The following is an 18,006-nucleotide window of genomic DNA, read 5'->3' on the forward strand; positions in this document are numbered from 1 at the left end:
GGACCCCACATCCTGGGGTACTCTGGCTTTGGGACTGTGAGAACTGCAGCCCACACAGCCTGGGAACTGCCAGGGTCTCTCAGCTGTCCTTCAGTCCTTCCTCTCCCTACAGGCAGGGCTGCTGGGCCACATTTCTTCAGTTGCAGGGCCAGTGGTCACTCCTACAAGTACCCAAATGCCCTAATGGGCAAGGTCACACTGGGCTCTCTGGTCATGAGGTCCTGACACGAAGCCTCTCTTCAGCATCCACCACACACGGTAGCTCCACTGGGCAACCAGCCTAGAGGGCAGACGGAGCTCAGGGGCCGCCTGTGGCTCAGGAGGTCAGCAAGTGACCCTGGCCACCACAAGGCCTGGCGAGCCTGCCTGCTGCCCAGGCCAAACCAATGTGCACCTTTCCTGAAAGCCCCACCCACGCCAGGGCGCGGGATGGCTGGGCCTGGGGCTAGGTACCCAGACCCTGGTGGCAGCAGACCACATAGAGGCTGAACTTGGCCCAGGGCATAGCATATAGATGAGGGCTGCCCAGCAGCCTCACCCTTGCAGCCCCCTGCTCATGACAGCATGGACACCCCTTTCAGAGTTGTTGCAGGCCCCCAGCTGGCCCCGCCCCTGGAGTGGGGGCCAAGGCTGGGCCAGCTGGTGGCCTACTGGACACTGGACCCGGAACAGGAGAGAAGAGGCACCTGGGACCAGCGGCAGCCATCCACAGGAACGCCCTGCAGCCCTGCTTGCACGGAAGAGGCAGGGGTGTCCTTCCAGAACCGAGGTATGTGTGTGGGGCCAACATTGGCCAAATTTATCACCCTGGCCAGCACTGATGGTCAGCGAGGCCCTAGGAGTGACAGTCAGGTGCTTTTCCCTAGGGCATGAGCAAACGCCACAGGGAGTGTGAGTCCAGGCTGGGGGCAGAGGGAGCACTCTAGGGGCTCCCCAGCCATGTAGGACTCACTGTGCAGCTGCCTCTGAATGGTGCTAGGAACACAAAGGAGGGTCATATGAGGAGTTAAATTTTCTGTGGCATCTGTCCTGGGGGTTGGTCTGGCCTGAGGCCTTAGGACAGAAAGGCCACCCACCCAGAAGAGAGTTAGTCACAATGACCACCTTGGGCCCACCTTTGGCCTTCCTGAGGGCTCCCAGCACTGAGATTCCAGTCACTGCACTCTGCCCCACACCTGTCTCCTTCTGCCCCTTGGCTCCCCACAGCTGTGTCCATGAGAAAAGGTCAGTGGGGGAGACCAGATAGGGTGAGGGGTCACCACTTCATCTACCAGGATAAGAAGTGGCTGCCTGAGGTGACAAGAGGACAAGGTGCCAGACCACCTGCTGATGCCATCCTGAGCTCCCAGGCCACCCCATGTACGCCAGGCCCACAGATCTTGGCTCCTAGTCTCTGCCCAGGTCACGTGTGCTCTTCCCCTTCTGGGAATCTGCCGGACAGCTCTCTTGTGTCCTGAGACCCTGGCTGCCCTTGGAACCTGGCTGCACTGCCCATGGTGCTGGTAGTGGTGATCAGCTGTGTCTAGCCCTGTCGCCTGGTGTTGGGGGCTGAGGCCCACCTAAGTGCTCCCCAGCTGTAGGACAATGAGGGTGGGGGAGTAGCTGCTCTCCAAAGCTCCCCAAGCTTGCTGGCTCCCCCTCACATTTGCCCTATGTGTGGAGGGCCAACGGTGTCACCAAGGGCAGCCTGCTCACTGGCTACCTGTCTGCTTAGGTGTCACCTTTGCATTGGCCATGGGATGGGACTCTGAGGCCTGTGTTTCTAATGGGGAGACTGAAGCCCAGGGTTGGAACATCTGTGCCTCTGCTGCCCCCCACCTGAGACGCTCTGCCAGTGTAGCAACCTCCAACCTGGCTCCCTAGGCTGTGCCTGCTGCTGGCAGAGCCCACTGGCATCTGCACCCAGCCCTGGGAATGTTTGCCTTCTTCAATCAGCAGCAAATATTTGCGGTCCTTACTGCTCTCCAGGAAAAGTAGAGCTGGGAAGCACAAAAGGAAGATGCAGGGATGCTGGGATCAATCCCTGGTCCTTGAGGACCTGGTACCCGTAGGGTCCAACACAGGGAGAGGGAAAAACCCAAGGTGAGTGGAAAAGGTAGCTCTGGGAAGAGCTTAGGATGGAAGCCAGCTGGTGTTTCTACAGCCAGGTGATGAGGTAGGGAGACTTAGAACTGGCTGAAGGACCTAGTGTAGCTGATCTCTATGACAGGGGCTGTTTGGGGGGTAAGAATCTACGGACTACCCAGCAAGGTGGCGGGGAGCGGCAATTCATATATATGACCAGCAGATGGCGCCAAAGTCTCACTTTTGTGACCATGGCCTGGCTAGCTTGTGCCACCTCCAGCCATCTGTCTGGGCAGTTGCCCTGGGCCCACACAAGAGCTTTGAAGTTGCCCGCTGGCAGCTGCCCTGGACTCTGAAGGAAGTTTATGAAGGAAGTCAGGGGTTGAATGATGGTACTATCAAGCCCCAGGCCAGTTTCTCTCATAAGCCCAGGCTCCTTGTAGGCCAGAGACCCAGGGGGCTGTAGGACAGCCAGCTGGACAAATGTCCTAGGTGTATAACATTCTGAAAAAACCTCCAGCTGAAATCTGACTTCCACTTTCAGCTCCCCTCATGCTGCAGCTAAGACTGGGGATCTACTGAAACTGGAGGCCAATGGGGGTCCTCACTGCTGTGGCTACATCAGCCACTAGGGCCAGAGATGGGTGCTTAGAGGCTGAGGACCCTGGGGGCCCAGAAGGCTCCCAGTTGAGGTCCCACCAGGTCAGGGTAAGTGCCTTCCCACATCTTCCTGGTGCCCAGTGCTGGGAGGTGTAGAGGCCAGTTCTGAAAAGGATGTTGGGGCGGACGGAGCCTGGGAACATGGCGGTTACAATGGGGGGTGCAGCCTGCTCCCCCTCCCTCCCACTATTGTTTCTGGCCTCAGTCATAGGAACAGCAAGGCAGATTCCTTCGAAAGTGGAGCTGAGCCGGCTGGAGGTGGCCTCCCCACTGTCCCTGTGTAGCCCCGTCATGCTGTGCTGGCGCCGAGCACCCCACTGGCCCTCTTGCCCGCCCCTGTTGTCCTCAGCTCACTGCCCTGCACCCAGGTGGCCACTAGCCCTGCCCCATATGGCTTGGACTCCCCACTTCCTTCCCATCTGCCGCTGTCAGGAGACCCCATCCCTGATCCCAGGGACCCCAGAAACAGCCTCCAAGGCTCCTGCAGTGCCCCCTGAGGCTGCCCCTAAAAGCAGTGGGTTATCTGTTATCCCCATGCGAGACAAGAGGTCCTGGGGGTACCAATGAGTCCATGACTAAGGAATTATTGGGGTCCGTCAGGCTGAGGATGAAGTAGAGGACACTCAGAGTGTATAGAGAGACTCCAGTGGCCAACATCCCAGGAACCACCTCTGTTTCCCCGTCTGTGGAGACCAATGGAGGGTCCTTCCTGGCTGTGCCCCAGCCTGGGGGTCTGCAGCCCCATGAGTTTCTGGGGGCCCCACCCTTGCAGCCCTGTGTGGACTGGACTGCTGAGTTAGCAGAGCCTCAGGCCGCCCAGGCCTTGCTCTGACCCCCCTCCTAGCCCATCTGTGTTTTTGGAAAACAGCCGTGGCCCAGCAGCCCTGCCAGCTGTGGCTGTTCATGCTGAGACCCAGAGTGCACAGAACTGTCCCTCCAAGTCCACCCTTGCTTTGAAAATTGGTGCCGTCCCAGCCTGGCCTCCCCAGGTCTGCCCTACCTGTCTCCTGCCCACTCCCAAGGCCCACTGCTGCCTGGTCTACTGAGGGTCCTTGGGAAATCTCTGACCTGCTCTGGGCCTCAGGGTCTTTGGCAGGGTGGCTCAGCAGGAGTGAGGACAGGGCAGGGGAGCCTGAGGTCCCCTGGGAGGACTATGGCACCTGAACGTGGGGCTCTGGTGATGGCCACCTGGCCCTCCATGGGGTCTTCCTGCAGTCTGACCATCAAGGGCCAAGGAAAGCTTCAAGGGGCAGGGAGTGGCTTCCTCCCAGGTCACTTGGTGTGCTCCCCAGCCTGGGTGCAGCTGTGGAACAGGAAGATGTGGGGGGGCCTGGCCCCAGGCAGGGGGAAGAGCTGAGAAACAGGCACCCCCACTTAGCTCCAGCTGCACAATCAGAGCTCAGAACAGAGGAGGCAGGAGCCGCAGGCAGGGAGGCTTCCTGGAGGAGGCATATGAGGCTCTGCCAGCATAGCATCCTTGAGGACGAGTCTGTGTTCAACTACTGCAACCTGATGCAGCCCATGCTGCACTTACCAAAGATATGACAGCCCAGATTGCACAGAATTGGCACCACAGGCCCTTCCCCAAGGCTAGGCATGAGCTGGCCCTGGCAAAATTGAAGAAGCAGCTGTGGTCTGGAGGTTTACAGTGGGTGGTGTTCTGTGGGTATTGAGAGATTACAGGCCCTAATTAGGCCCTAATTAGGCCCTAATTAGGGCCAGTGGAGTGTCCACTTGGGCCACTGTAGAACTCAAAGGTGAGAGCTGGCAGGCAAGCAGGCAAGGCAGGGCTGGAATTCTGGCTCTGCTGCTCCTGTATGTGGCCTTGGGAAAGTTACTAAATGTCTCTGGGCCTCATTTCCTCATCTGTCAAAAGAGAACCAAAGGAGACCCTGCCAGCCTTGGCTACTGAAAGGGTACACTGAAGGCTGACAAGCCATCTTGCTGTCCGGCCTCCTGCTTTCTGCCCATACAACCAAGACCATGGATGGGAAATGTGGCCACAGAGTGGGAATCTCCAGGAGTCCCCAGGGTGCTGCTTTCTTGTAGCACATGCTGCTGCCCCAGGTGTCAGTGCGTACACAAGCCCATTCCTGGGCTGGCATATGGGGCCTCAGAACCCACAGAACAAGACCAGGAGGAATCTCAGAACGGAGCTGTCCTCCAGGATGGGCACAGGACCACTGCCCCTCCCTCTAGTGCCTCTGTGTTCACATCCCCTCCCTGGGCCTCAGTCACATGGGGACAGTGCCAAGAGGTCTGCTCCTTCTCTGGGGAGAGTAAGCCAGAGGGCTGATGTGCCTTCAGCAGGAAGCTGCAGACCCCATGCCTATTAGGAGGGGCCCAGGGTAGAGGAATAGGCAGAAATGTGAAGAGTGCCTCAGACTTCAAGATGCAGTCAGCAGCTGGCCCCATGTGCCTTTGCTCTGTGGGCCAGAAGTCTTTGCAGTCCCCAAGCCACAGCAGCTGGGCAGGGAGAGGCCAGATGATCACTGCCCTTCTCCTCAGCTCTCCCCATAAGCCACGCACAGGCCTCAAACTCTGGGGTCCTATCAGCTGGCCAGTCCCACCCGAGCAGGTGAGGGAGTCTCTGAAGATGGGTGTCCCAAGTCCTGGCAGCCTGTGCCACTGATCATCTGAGAAGGTCTCAATGCCAGTAGCCATGTGGGTACCCATTAAGAGTGGGACGTTTGTTAGTACGTACTCTGCATGGCACCTTGTACTTAAGAGTTGGGGCCAACAGGTTTGCCCGAGGCCATCAGAGAGCTTAGAAGTGAGCTGAATTGGCCTCCAGGCCCCTCTGTCCACTCCTCTCCCCCATCTGGACACAGAGCTATGGGAGCTGTGCAGAATGGGCCCCTCAGGCAGTGAACCTGTACCTTTGGGAGGCAGCCTCACCCCTGGCAGTCTGCCCCCGGAGAGGCAGCTGGGCCACCCAGTACTCCAGTGGTGCAGGACTCCAGGGGCAACAGCTGGTGTGTTCAGGGTGGGAGTTGTGGGTGAAGGCCTTCTTGTCCCTTAATTCCCAACGTTAGGTAAAGCAGCTCTAATAGGGATAGTGATTTACAGGAAAGTGACTGCAACTTCTACAAGTGGCCACGAGGTGTCAGGATCAGGCCAGATTTGGAAATCTCTGTGAAGGCGTGGAGCAGGGTGGGGCTGCTGGTAGGTTGAGAACACAATTCAGGGCACCCTCTGTTCACCCCTGGACCCTGCCTCTGCAGTAGGCTTCAAACATTCTGTCACTAGGGCCTCTCAGCAACATTTCCAATTTTATTTTAATGTTAATATAATATAGTTTCCTCTCAGAACCCAATGGATGCTTCAGGAAGGTGTTCCAGGTTAACCTGTGGCTTCAGTTGGCACCATCCCACAACCACCTGGGTGGAGGAACACAGAAAATGAGGGATTCCCTTAGGCCCCTCTTGACCCCTCTCTGTTCTGTAATGCAGGGTAGAGGCAGTAAGAGCAATGGTGCAGAACCCACTTGTACCACCTACACTGCAGAGAGCGCCCCCCCCCCACTATAGGAAGAGGTGTCCTAGCTTTGCCCCTTTCGGAGGGCCCCAAATAGCAGCCCCTAAAACCTTTGGGTTGTAATTCTAGAAGTGACCACCAGATGTCAGTATGAGGCCACTCAAGAAGCTACATGGGGGTAATCTGGTGCTAGAGATATCTAGGGGTACCCAATTCTCTGTAGCCTAAATAAGGATCCAACCAGATACCTAGGATGGACTGATCCTCTCCCAGCCCTAAAAGGTGGTGAAGCAAGGGGGTTTCTGCTGTGTGGTGTCTTTCACCCCCATACTCCCAATATTTGTTTTGTGACCCTTTTCTCCTGTGTCCCCTATGGGCCATGTGTTCTCCCCATGTAAAATCCATGGGATGTAGTGCTGGTGGGATCAAGTCCTCACAACCAAACTCATTGTCCCCAATGCCTCTAGTCCTGCCTCAATGCACTATGGCTTAGCTTACCCCCCAGCGGCCCTCTCTACAAGGCCCCCTTTCCTGTCCCTCTCTTTTTGCTAAAACATCCTGGGTTCCAAGATCTTGGACAGAATAACTGTGAACTGGGGTTATCACCTTCTGTGCTGGCCCAGAGGTAGAAATCCAGTCCAGGGCAAAGTCTAGATTCAAGACATAATTTGGGTGATGGGAGGCTCCGCGTGTTCAGAGTGCGATTTGTGGGATGCTTCCCTTTCAGCCCCTTAGCTGCCTGCTCCTCCCATTGGGGAACACTCCTTTGAGGAACCTCCCATGGAAGCACCTTGTCTGGCTCTGTGAAAGCCCTTTACTCTCCATAGTTCCATCTGCAGATTGGACCAAGGGCCCTGGAAGTGGCCCCTTGCAACATCTGGGGATTCTAGAGCAGACACTAGGGACAGTACATGCCACAGAGGTTACAACCCACAGAGCCCAAATGCATAGTTAGAGCCAGTATGAGCAAATGACTGCTTCATCCCAAGAATTGTGAGCTAATTCACACTGACTTCTGTCTATGAGCTCTGGACCTGACTCAGGGCCACTGGCACTCCTCCCCACTCAAAAGCCTAGTGATGAGTTTTACCTGCCTTCCTCCCATGGGATGATGTGACTCTGAGGCATCTGCATCCTCTGAGAAACCACCCACACCAGATTTGAGTCCCCCTCAAGCTAGCTCTTCCCTGCTGAAAGCTTTGTTATCCCCACTATATGCCCTATTGCTCCAGTTAAAGAAATAAGTTAGAATGAGGGCTTGAAAAGCAAAAGGAGAAGGGAGAATTAAATCCCAACACAGGCTGGTAGGCTAGATAAGATAAATACACAGACAGTAGATAGTTGAGGTGCTTGGGTGTAGGAAGGATGGGGCCTGGTGGCTTTGGGGGAAGTACACACATTTTTGCCTCTCTCTGAGTCTTTTCTCTGTGCCTTTTCCCCCTGTAGCCTTGGGAAAAACATTTCAAATTTCCAGGGAGATTTTTTCCATCTGGGTGGTGCTTCTACCTGAACCTTTCTCCAGCTGCTCCCAGCTCTGAGTCTGTGTCTTAATTGGAGCTCATCTGGGCTAAAAAGGCTGTGAATTTGGCCACTCATCCTTCTCAGGAATACCTACAAGTACTCATTATGCTGCCTGCTGCTTGCAGCAGTAACCTTAGGGCTTACCACCACACATAGAGTGTAGGGTCAGATCAGATGTGACTGGGGAAGAGAATAACTCCCAGATGTGTCCTTTTCCCATGAAAGATGGATGGACATGACTATACTGGGCAAAACTGCACTGGGAGCACCTAAAATGAAAATTTTCTGCTCATTCTCGAACCCGGGTTAGTCCCCACCCCCATTTTACCAGTGCCACGCCCACTGGCACCCCAGGGTGTCAAGTAACTGCCAAGTGTCACTCTAATAAAGCCCCACCAACTCCCCACCTCTTCTACCCAGTCCCCACCTCCTAGCTAACAAGGAGTGCTCCTGGCTTATGCCCACACTCACAGATGCCCTTCTGCTGGGTCAGGGGTGGCCAAAACTCCACCCCAATCCACCATGCCCTAGTGTGGGAAAGTGCCACAGCCAGTCACCCCAGAGGCCCCAGCACTACTGAGTTGGCACAAAGCTCCCCCAATTGGAGGGACTTGGAGAAAGGAGTGGACGGGACAAGGGGGTGAGGGGAAAAACTATAATTTCAGTTGGCATTTGGGCAGATGTTGTCTGCTTCTAGGGCCCCCATTATCATGCACGCTCTAAAAGTGCCCTTCACCACCTCTTCAGCCTCAGCCTCGTCCCCCTCCTCTTCCTCCTCCACATCGACGTGGCCAAAGGGCCTGGGCACCACAGCCCAAGCACCCCCTGCTTTGGTGGCAACCACTTATATTAGTCTGGCTAGCAGATCATCGTCCAGACAGTTCCAGCTTCAGCAGAGAGCCTTGGGCACCAGTGACTCCCCAGTCCTCTTTATCCACCGTCCAGGAGCTACAGGGACCACGCAACCACTAGAGTACAGGTAACTGGGTTTTCCTCCCTCAAGCTGTACCCTTTGAGTGTCAGAAAAGCTGCATTTTCAGTGTTAAGGCATAGGTGGGGTGGGGGTTGGGAGCAGCTGCCAAGATCATGGTTTCTGAAAAAAGGGAAGACTTTCTGCTGCCTGCTGGAGGGCCCAGGCAAGCTTCCCAAGAGTATCTTCAACTTTGGAGGGGACAAAAGGAGAAGTGATTCCTCTTCAGGGCTGAACAAAGCCACAGAAGCTTTCAGAAGGAAAATCAGTTTTCCTTTCCTAATCCACCAGGCAAAATGGGAGGGGCAGGAGAGGAGGGGAGGGCTGTTATTCTCAGCAGGAGTGCACAGCTGTTTTCACAAATGTAAAAGGAAGGGTTTTTCTGTGTGAAAAGTTTCTTCTTGTTGCACCCCCACCCACCAATCCTAAAGACAAACCGGAGACTGTGCAGAGGGGCCAGGGGCTTGAGATTCTAGAGTAGGTTTCTTTATATATATGTATACACACACACACACACACACACACACACACACATATACATATATATACCAATTAAGAGTAAAGATTCCCTCTCTCCCTGCTCCCTACACCTCTAGACCAGCAGCAATTGGAGAGTGAGGAGGACCACGAAGGGACAATGTGCTTAATATCCCCAGCAACGTTTTCAAAAAGTAAATCTTCCTCTTCCTGACAGCATGCTGGTGTGTCCAGTCCTCCCTGCCACCCTCACTGCCCAAGGACAGGGGAGAGCACATTCATTTTCTGCATGACGTTTTTCTGTCTTGTACCCCAGGTCCCACCCAGTGTGGTGTTCATAGGGAGAGTATTTGTTTCCTCAGAGAAACCTGGCTGCACCCTGCTTGGCAGCCTTCTTAATGTAGAGCTATGTGTCTTTTGGTTTTTACCTGAAAGTCCCCCCCCCTTACTTCCATATAGGTGGGAGTGTTAGGAAGTGGTGGGAGAGACTTTCATATTTTGTGCTGTAACCCTTCAAGGCAGACCATTTGTATATACCCTACCAGTGCCCAGGGAGAAGTCCATCCCCACCAGAAGGGGGGCAGCCCTCTGCAGCTCCACCAGCCAATTTCAGGCCTGGTTGCTGAGACACCCCTTCTGGATGATCTTCTTGCCTTCCCCCCACCCCCTGTACTTTGAAAAAGGGAGAGCTAGGAGCAGAGGGACAGGAAGGGGGGATGTGCCCAAATCCTGACAAGGTGACCCACAGGCAGCCTGAAGAGGAGGAAGACGCAGGGACTCTGGCTCGGGTGGAGGGATCATCTCAGGAATCTTTTTTTGCTTTCCTCTAGGGGCCGAAGAATCACTGCCAAGCTTGTGAGGGAGGAGGTGGATTCCAGTCCCCAGCCCCAGAGTCCTGCTTCTCCTCCAGCTCAGCCCCCTACCCGGCCTGCCCCCCAGCCTGCCCCCCAGCAGGCCAGAGTGGCCAGAGACCCAAGTCCTGAGGTGAGCTGCTGTGGTCTGTGGGTCACAGGACCCCATCACTCACAGAACTGAGGCCAGCAGCCAGCCCCAGAGAGGTAAGTGTCTCAGGTGCATGAGTCAGAGATGTCCGCTGATGCCGCCTTCCATGTGCCAAGCTCTGAGCAGGGGTCTTAAGAGCCTGCACAGATTTGGATCCCACAAGTGCAGATTTGGATCTGTCCCCTTTCACAAGGAGCCAGGTCAGGAGAGTCCCGGGCCTGTATTTGAGTCAGCAGGTGTCTGAAACTCAAGAGGTCAGCTCCAGGTGCTCCTCTCTGGAGGGCTCAGGTGTGGGCAGAACAGGTTCCCTGCAGTCTCTGCAGCAGCAAGGTCTTGAGGTCTCAGAAGAGAGCCCCTGGGTGAGGAAGAGGGCAGAGGAGGGCAGGGACTGAGGGAGAGAGCAGGCCACCCAGGGGAGAAGGCAGGGGCTGCTGCAGGAACAGGATTTGAGGAAGGGGTAAACAAGGAGAAGGGGAGAGAGAAAAATCTCATCAGGTGGGGAGGAGTCTGGAGACCTGAGGAAAGCTGGGCTCTGCCAGGGAGTGGGGTCCAGTTTTCCCTGCCCTGGGCTGCTGGCTGTGAGGCCTCAGGCCAGTGGCTTGACCTCTCTGTGTCTATCCCCATTTGTCAGAGTGGACAAGTCTCAGGCCTCCTAGACTGGGTTATCAAGAGCAAATGAGGTATGCTCTGTGCACTGTGAGGGCCTTGCAAGTGTTGCTGTCACCATCCCATTGTGTTCAGCAACCGAGCTTCCTGTGCACTAGTGGAGGCGGGGGCGGGGGCAGCTAGAAAGGCCCAGCACAGTCGCCCCTGCCCCTGACTCAGCTGGAGCAAGCTCGGTGGTTGGTGACCGCACCAGTTCACTTGTCAGGTACTAGGTTGGGGGGTGGCTCTGGGACTTGGGGAGCATGGGAGGTGGGAGTGGATGGGTCTGTGCCCTGGTACCTGACCTATGGACAGGACAGAGGCCTCCTTGTAGGGCCTGCAGAGGAGGACTCTTTCAGAAAGCAAGAAGATTATTTTAAAGATTTCTTTAGTTCAGACACTGAATAGTGATACAGTGGCATGGCGTAGTCTAAGTCACAGTGTGCTGGGCCGCCCCACCCTGCACCCCCATACCCAGTACATACTTTTTGGCTTTGGTTGTTGATCAGCTCTCCGGTAGCTTGTCCTTTGGTGCTGGCAGTTCCGTTCGGGTGGTTAGTCCCTGGCTTCCCAGGCTGGCTGGGGCTGACGCCCAGTGGGTACTCTTTCTGGGGCTCAGCCAGTGTCGTGACCTGTTGGGGTGATGGAAGGGCAGTCAGGGGACCCTTGGAGGAGTTGGGTTTGTAAAATGCTGGGCCTGAGTTCTAGGAGGAAACTGGGGGTGAGAAAGGCCAAGAGCTGAGCTGGGGCAGGGGCAGGAGGGAGCCAGTTGCAGGCCAGTTGCGTTCTGCGGGGTGAGTCTGAATTTTGAGGTGACAGTTTATTCTCTTTGGAATTTGCATCTGCAAGTCCAGAAAGAAGACTAGTGCTATGGCAGTTCTGGGTCAGGGCTGAGGGAGGATGACACTTGGGGCCTGGAGGAGACCTCACCCATGCTCACCCACAGCTGTCAGCAGGACTCTTCCTACCTGGGAGGCCGGGACAGCAGGGAAGAAGCAGGGCTTGGGTTAGGAACCCGGCTGCTAGTCCTGGCAGGGGTGCAACCAGCACACTTTTTGAGCCCCAGGGTGACCCGGATCTGCTCCAGCCTCCAACCTGCCCTGGCCACACTTTTGACTAAATAAGGAGAGGGCTCAGCAGGCAGCCCCAGGGGGCGGGGACCGTGTACAGCCTGCACCCTGCCATGGGCACCCCAAGGTGACCTCAGCTTTCTTCATACCTCGCTAAGTCCAGGCACATCTCCAACCATGTACGCTGGGTCCTCCAGGACAGGCACCTCTAGAACAGAAAGCAGGGGCAGGACCCCCAAAAGGGTCACTGGTGTGATTGCCCCCAGGAACTCCCATAAGGAGAAATGGGGCTCACCTCACAGTCCTGCCCATCCCCAGCCTGGAGAGAAGATAGAGAACCCAGAGCTGCGCCGAGGGGAGCCTGGGCTTTGTCCACACAGAGATCATCGGGTGGATTTGAAATCCACGCTGGTCATACAGGGACCTCCTTGCAGGCAGGGTCTCACTAAGTGCACTTCACCCCAACATTTACAAATCCCCTGAAGTGGGGACTATCAACTGGGCCTGCATTTCTCTCCAGAGCCTCTCTCCCTTCCATAGGCTAACCCGAGAGGCCAGAGAGCCAGGGGCAGGGAGCCTGCAAGGGCTGGTGGAGAGGGGAGGGGGCCTCTGGGTGGGGGGAGACAGCCAGGCCAGATGTTCTTGGAATGGGACACGGGTGATGGATGTGAACTGGAATTTGAAGGGGACATTCCCCACGTGCCTTGCGCTCTGGGCGGAAAATGGGCTGTTTTTCATGGGTGGGGGTCTCCCTGTCTTGCCAAACTAATGTGAAGGAGATGCCTCATCCCTGCCAGGGCTCCCCCACCTGTCTAATGGCATTAACTCCTGCCTCCCCAGAGTGTCAGCCATGCTTGGAAAACCCTCCCTTCTAGCTAGGGTCCCTCAGGGGGTGAGAATGGGGACAAAAAAGGCCGACTATATTCGCTCAGGATCCCCACCATTCCCCTGGCCCACAGCAGTTCTTCTCAGGCAGCTCCCAATTCCCAGGACCACCTAGGGCTATTGTCTCCCATCCCCAACATTGCCCAAAGCCAAGGGGGTGACCTTGTTTCTGAGGACAGTCTGTGCGCGCTGGTGTGTGGGTTCAATATTTGCCTTTAAGGAACTGGACTTTGCCCAGCCCGGGTGGAGAGGCTTTTTGTAGAAATTCTCTTTGAGAAAACAAAAGGAGACCCTGATACCCCAGCAGCTACAGTCCTGCACCCCTGTTCTTCCCCCGTTTTTTCTCCTTTGCTTCCCTGTTTCTGATCCTTTTTCCGGTTACCCACACAAAATTGGTTTCGCCCTTGCTTGGGGCTGGCGAAAGCCGGAGTCGCTCCCGCGGAGCTCCCAGGCTGGCGGGGGTGGCCGCCGGGGGTGCTCCGGGCCCCCAGGCCAAGCCAGGGACTAGCCTGCCCCCGGTGGCGGCTCCGCAGCGGCTTCGCCTAGGCTCGCAGCGCGGAAGCGCGTGGGGCGCAGTGGCGACCGGGAGCCCGCGGGCCTCCTCTGTGGCAGCCGCCAAGCAGGGAGCCAGGAGCCCCGGGAGCGCCGGGGCACCCGCGGCCCTCAGGGTTCTCCCTTGCACTCAGTCACCCACTAGGTTCAGGCTGCCACGGCCAGAGAATCGCTCTCGGTGAGGGAAGGCGAAAGAATGAAAGGTTTCTTGGGCTGTGCGCGCCAGGACGCCCCGCGCTACCCGCCCGCGGTGCCGGCGCCTGAGTCCCCCGGGGAGGGCGCCACTGCTCTGCGCGCTGGTCCCCAGATGCGGTGGATCTCAGGCAGTGGTGCCTTTCCCAGCCAGCAAAGCTTGGTCTTTGAAACGTAGAGCTTGATTCCCCCATCCCAATCCGGGGAGCAACTTACCTGCTTCCCCCAAACTCGGCTCCTTACTTGTTCGGGAATCCTGCAAATGAAAGCACTGCTCCCTCGGTCCTCAGCTACACTCGGCATTGCGATAGATCAGGAGCGTTTTCGTGGGCACTAATTTCCCGCGACTTCAAAACATATCCACTGGTTGCCCCAGAATTATATGTATCCTGGGACCCTAAATTTGTTTTCTACAGGGTTCTGAACAGTTTTAGATACCTTCTCCAGGCCCTGCAGATTGACAGATCACTAACTTGGATTCCCCCAAATTTAAACAATAAGCCGTCAGTCCTATAATCATGCCTACCAATTTGTCTTGTTCCCCAGAACATGGACAGTGCTTTCCTCACATTTAAACATTGTTTGCAAAACAAGTGGAAATTTTTCCCTGTGTCCCCATTAATTTTGAATAATAGCTCCTAAACTTACTATCCCCATCTTGATTCTCCCACAGTTTAGCCCTGTTCCCCGAGTTCATCACACGTTCGGACATTATCTGCTGAGTTCCACAAAACTTAACAGTACCAGCCTGGGGTTCCTAAATTTTACACATGGATTCCCAAGCCCCCCAACACAGTGAGCAATTTCCCCAGACTCCCAAAGTTTGGATCTTGTTTCCTGTGCCTTCCCTTAAATTCAGGAACCGCACGGCAGCACAGCGGCCCCTTCTCTGAATCATAAACAACCTGCACTCATTTCCTGAGCTCCATAACACTGAGAGAATTATTTTTTCAATGACCCCCAAAACTCATTGAAAAAAAAATTTAGGGTGGGGTGATTTGGGACATTCATTTTTGTGGCTCTACAAACTTCCAAGCCACCAATCATGTTTTAAAACTTAAACACTGTCCCTGGGCCCCCCCTGAGCAATTACCCAAGATGAAATCAAGTGTGACTGGGGCTCTCTAATCACACAGGGTCTCTCAGGTTCCTCTGGGGCACACCCAGCACAAAATTAACCCTGGGGCCAAGTTTATTTTGTGTTTTCCCAGACTTTTTAATTAATTCTCGCCAGTCCTCAAACACGCTGAGCATTTTGTCTCCATCACAATGTTTTGAATATAAAATTTCCGGGTCCCACTTGCTTATTGACAAGAATTTTCTAAAACTGGTTTTCTAAAATTCAGACACCGATTCCGAAATCCCAAACTCCAGGATCACACTGGACTCTTTTCCTGATTCCTCATAAGTGGCTATGCTGGATTCCCTCAGATACTAGGCCTCCTAGTATATTCAGTGCGACTCTTGGGCTCCAAAGCAACCCCTGCCCTCATGCAGTTACCCCAAGTATAAGCAACATTTCCTGGAAACACACTGCACATTGCCTGTTGATCACAAAATTTGGAACTAGATTCTCTAGGCCCTAAGACCTAGGAACTGATAATCCTTTTCCCCAAAATTTAGATGTTGACTCCCAAGTCCTCCAAGGACCCTGAGCAGCTTCCTTGGATCCTTATTTTCAACAGTTATTTTTCTGGGACCACCAAATTGCGGTATTGTCCCCCAGCCTTCCAGAACAAATTGAGATTATTTTCCTTCACATAACAATTGAGGTTTTTTTGAACACCGATTTATGAGTCTCCCCACTTTATGACCCCTGTTCTAAGTCCTCCTATGTTTGGGCAATGTTCCGTGCCCCCCCCAAAGCACACTGAAAAAGGTCCCTAAGTCCCAGAAATATCAGGCATTAAAGACCTGTGTCCTACAAGTTTTGTAGCTACTAACCTGGTTCCCTGAAATTTATATATCAATCTCCTTTAGATGCCTAAATCTTGAAATGTATTTTACCGAGGTTCACCAAATGCAGCATTGTTCAGGAAAAAAAATAGAATTTCTCCTGTTTACAAAAATTAAATTTAAATGAATTTTTTAAATAAAATAGAAAAAGACATTAATTTTCTGCATTCCCTAAATGTACTGATCACATTCTGGGAGCCCTCAATTTTAGAGAGTACTTCTTGTGTCCGTTAAGGCCGTTAACAATTTTCCCTGAAGCCACACTGATTATGAAGGTTACTTTTTTCAAGTGCTTCAAGTGTTCCGGCCACACTTGCATTCTTAAAATGTGGGAATTAATCACTACTTCCACTAACACACTAGTAATTCGCCTGGCTCCTCAAAATGTGTCCATTGCTTTTATTGCCTCATTTTAAGCAATATTCATCTTAGGCGCCCCAAATTTCATATGGAGAATTTTGATTCAACCGAAACAATCTACCCCTCCAAAAACTAGTGGTTCCGGTGTGTACCCCAAGGTTGCTGGCCACAATGCTGCGGTTTCCCTATTTTGGACACAGACCCCTACTACCCCAATTGCTTGGAGCAATTTCCCTCACACCCCAAACTTGGACTCTATTTTTCTAGTGTCTCAAATTTAGTCACTAATCACAGTTCCTACATTAACACAGTCTCCCCTGGGTGCCCCTGCTTCGGGGACACCCATTCTTTCTGCCTGAGTTCTGACTTGCTTCCCCGAATTTGGGCTTTGTTCCCGGCCGCTGGAGGCCCATGGCTGCTTCCCCAATCCCGCGCGCACAGCGAGTGCTGGTTTCAGGCCCCTCTGAGTCTCCTAAGAAGTCCCCTGAGCAACATGGATTTCGTAAATTTCTTTCTGGGTTCCCCAAACACACTTGGGCCGACCGTGCGTCCCCAGGACGTGGGTAGTGCCTCTCCCGTGTCCAGGAAAACGACTGGGCATTGCCCCCAGTTTCCCCCAAATTTGGGCATTGTCCCCGGGTCTTCCAACGGACTGGGCGTTGCCCCCGGACATTGGGGACTGCCCCCGGGGTCTCGCTCACCTTCAGCAGCGCTCACCGCCCGCCACTGAGCGCTCGCCCGCTGGCTGCCTTGGCTCCTCGCGCGCCCGTGGACATGGCCTCCAACCTCACGGTGAGCTCCCTGCCGTGCCTGTCACCGCCGCCGCTTCCGCGGCCCCAGCTCGGCTACAGGCCCGCACCCTCCGCTGTCCCGCCAGGATTGGCGCTCTTCTTGGGTTGCCCCGGGGAGCACAGCGCGGAGCGCTAGAGCCAGCTACTGGTTTGCAGCTCGGAGGCCGTACTAGCTCTAGCTTGAGCGCCCAGAAACCCGCGCCACTTTTGTTTGCTCTTGGAAAAGATCACATTTGTGGGGAAAGCTGCTTGACGGCCCCAAGACGGAGCAAGCAGGCTCTGGGTCAGAGGGACGCTGAGCAGAGGCGCTCCCCGCCCGGGCGGCGCGGCGCCTTCAGCCCGCCGGCTCAGGACTCGGGGAGCGCGCGCTGAGCGCGGGCGAAGTGATTGATGGTGGAGCAAGGGGGGCGAGGGGGCGCGGGTTTCCGCCAGCGGCCCCTTCCCCTTCACAAGGCGCGGGAGGCCTGGGGCGACGGGGACAGGCGGGGTGCGGGGTCTTGTGTGTGGTTTTGACTGGTTAAAAATCACAATGCTTTCTTACATCGTCCAAACTCCAGGAGATGGTTTCCCCAGACCCCCAAATTATCGTGGTGGCCCCTGGGATTGAACCCGTGTCTACGCAAGTCCAACGCACTGAGGACGGGGGAACGATTATCCGGATATTTTGGGTGGGCCCCAAAGGCGAGCTACTTAGATCCACCCCGGTGAGCTCGGTCATGCAGGTAGGATTTGAGCCACGTTTCCCGCTCTGAAGCTTTCTGCGCCGGCGGTCACAGTCTTCGCAGGCTCCAAGCCTGGCCCAGATTCAGCCCGACCCAGCAGGCCTTCCCTGCCTCCCGCACCTGGCGGCGGCTGCGGGTGCTCCGGGACTCCCGCATGGCACCGGGGGGGGCGCTCGGGATCCGGCTGCCATTCGAGGCGCCGCGCGGCCCTGTTCCTCCTGCTGGGGCAGGTGGCGGATGAGCGCCCGCCTGAGCCCAGGGATCACCACCCCCCCACCCCGACTCCGCAGCTCCCAGCAGGGTCCCCAGATCCAGACCCAGCCACCTGCGCTTGCACTGGGGCTGGACGCCCCAGCAGTGTAGCCAGCGCCTGTTGCGCGGGGCGCTGAGAGCCCCGCCGCCGACGCTGGAGTTAGGGGTGCCTCTTGCCCCTGCTAGCACTGCTCCCTAGGGCACGGTTGCAGGGCACCTTAATACCCCCAAACCCAAGAAGAGGTCCCCCAATTCTTTAGAACAGGGATAAGCCATTTCGCTGGACTCTGCCGCTCCCTGCCCCCCACCCAGCCTCGCCCCCGCGCACCCCATGGCCCCCCTCCGACCGTCGCCCCCCGGGGCCCCGGGGCCCCCAGCCCGCGTCCCCGCTTGGCTCGAGTTGCGGGGGC

At 55.6% G+C, this 18,006-nt stretch overlaps 1 protein-coding gene across 4 annotated transcripts in view; it reads left to right on the forward strand.

Moving 5' to 3' along the window:
• Nucleotides 1–486: 486 nt before the first annotated feature.
• The window catches only part of IGF2 (insulin like growth factor 2), a 24,454-nt gene continuing 6,934 nt past the window's right edge, over nucleotides 487–18,006 (forward strand). The window contains exon 1 of one of the 4 annotated variants that reach the window (XM_023518290.1): nucleotides 487–769. In XM_023518290.1, the coding sequence (XP_023374058.1) occupies nucleotides 515–769 (255 nt within the window). In that variant the 5' untranslated portion in view covers nucleotides 487–514. Of the gene's footprint in view, nucleotides 770–10,152; nucleotides 10,228–17,118; nucleotides 17,345–18,006 lie in introns of those variants that run through there. The other 3 variants (XM_023518291.1, XM_012810502.2, XM_012810504.2) reach the window with 3 other exon arrangements.

This window comes from Otolemur garnettii, unplaced genomic scaffold (genome assembly GCF_000181295.1).
Source record: "Otolemur garnettii isolate 467f Iridium unplaced genomic scaffold, OtoGar3 scaffold00134, whole genome shotgun sequence".
In the NCBI taxonomy this organism is placed as follows: Eukaryota; Metazoa; Chordata; class Mammalia; order Primates; family Galagidae; genus Otolemur; species Otolemur garnettii.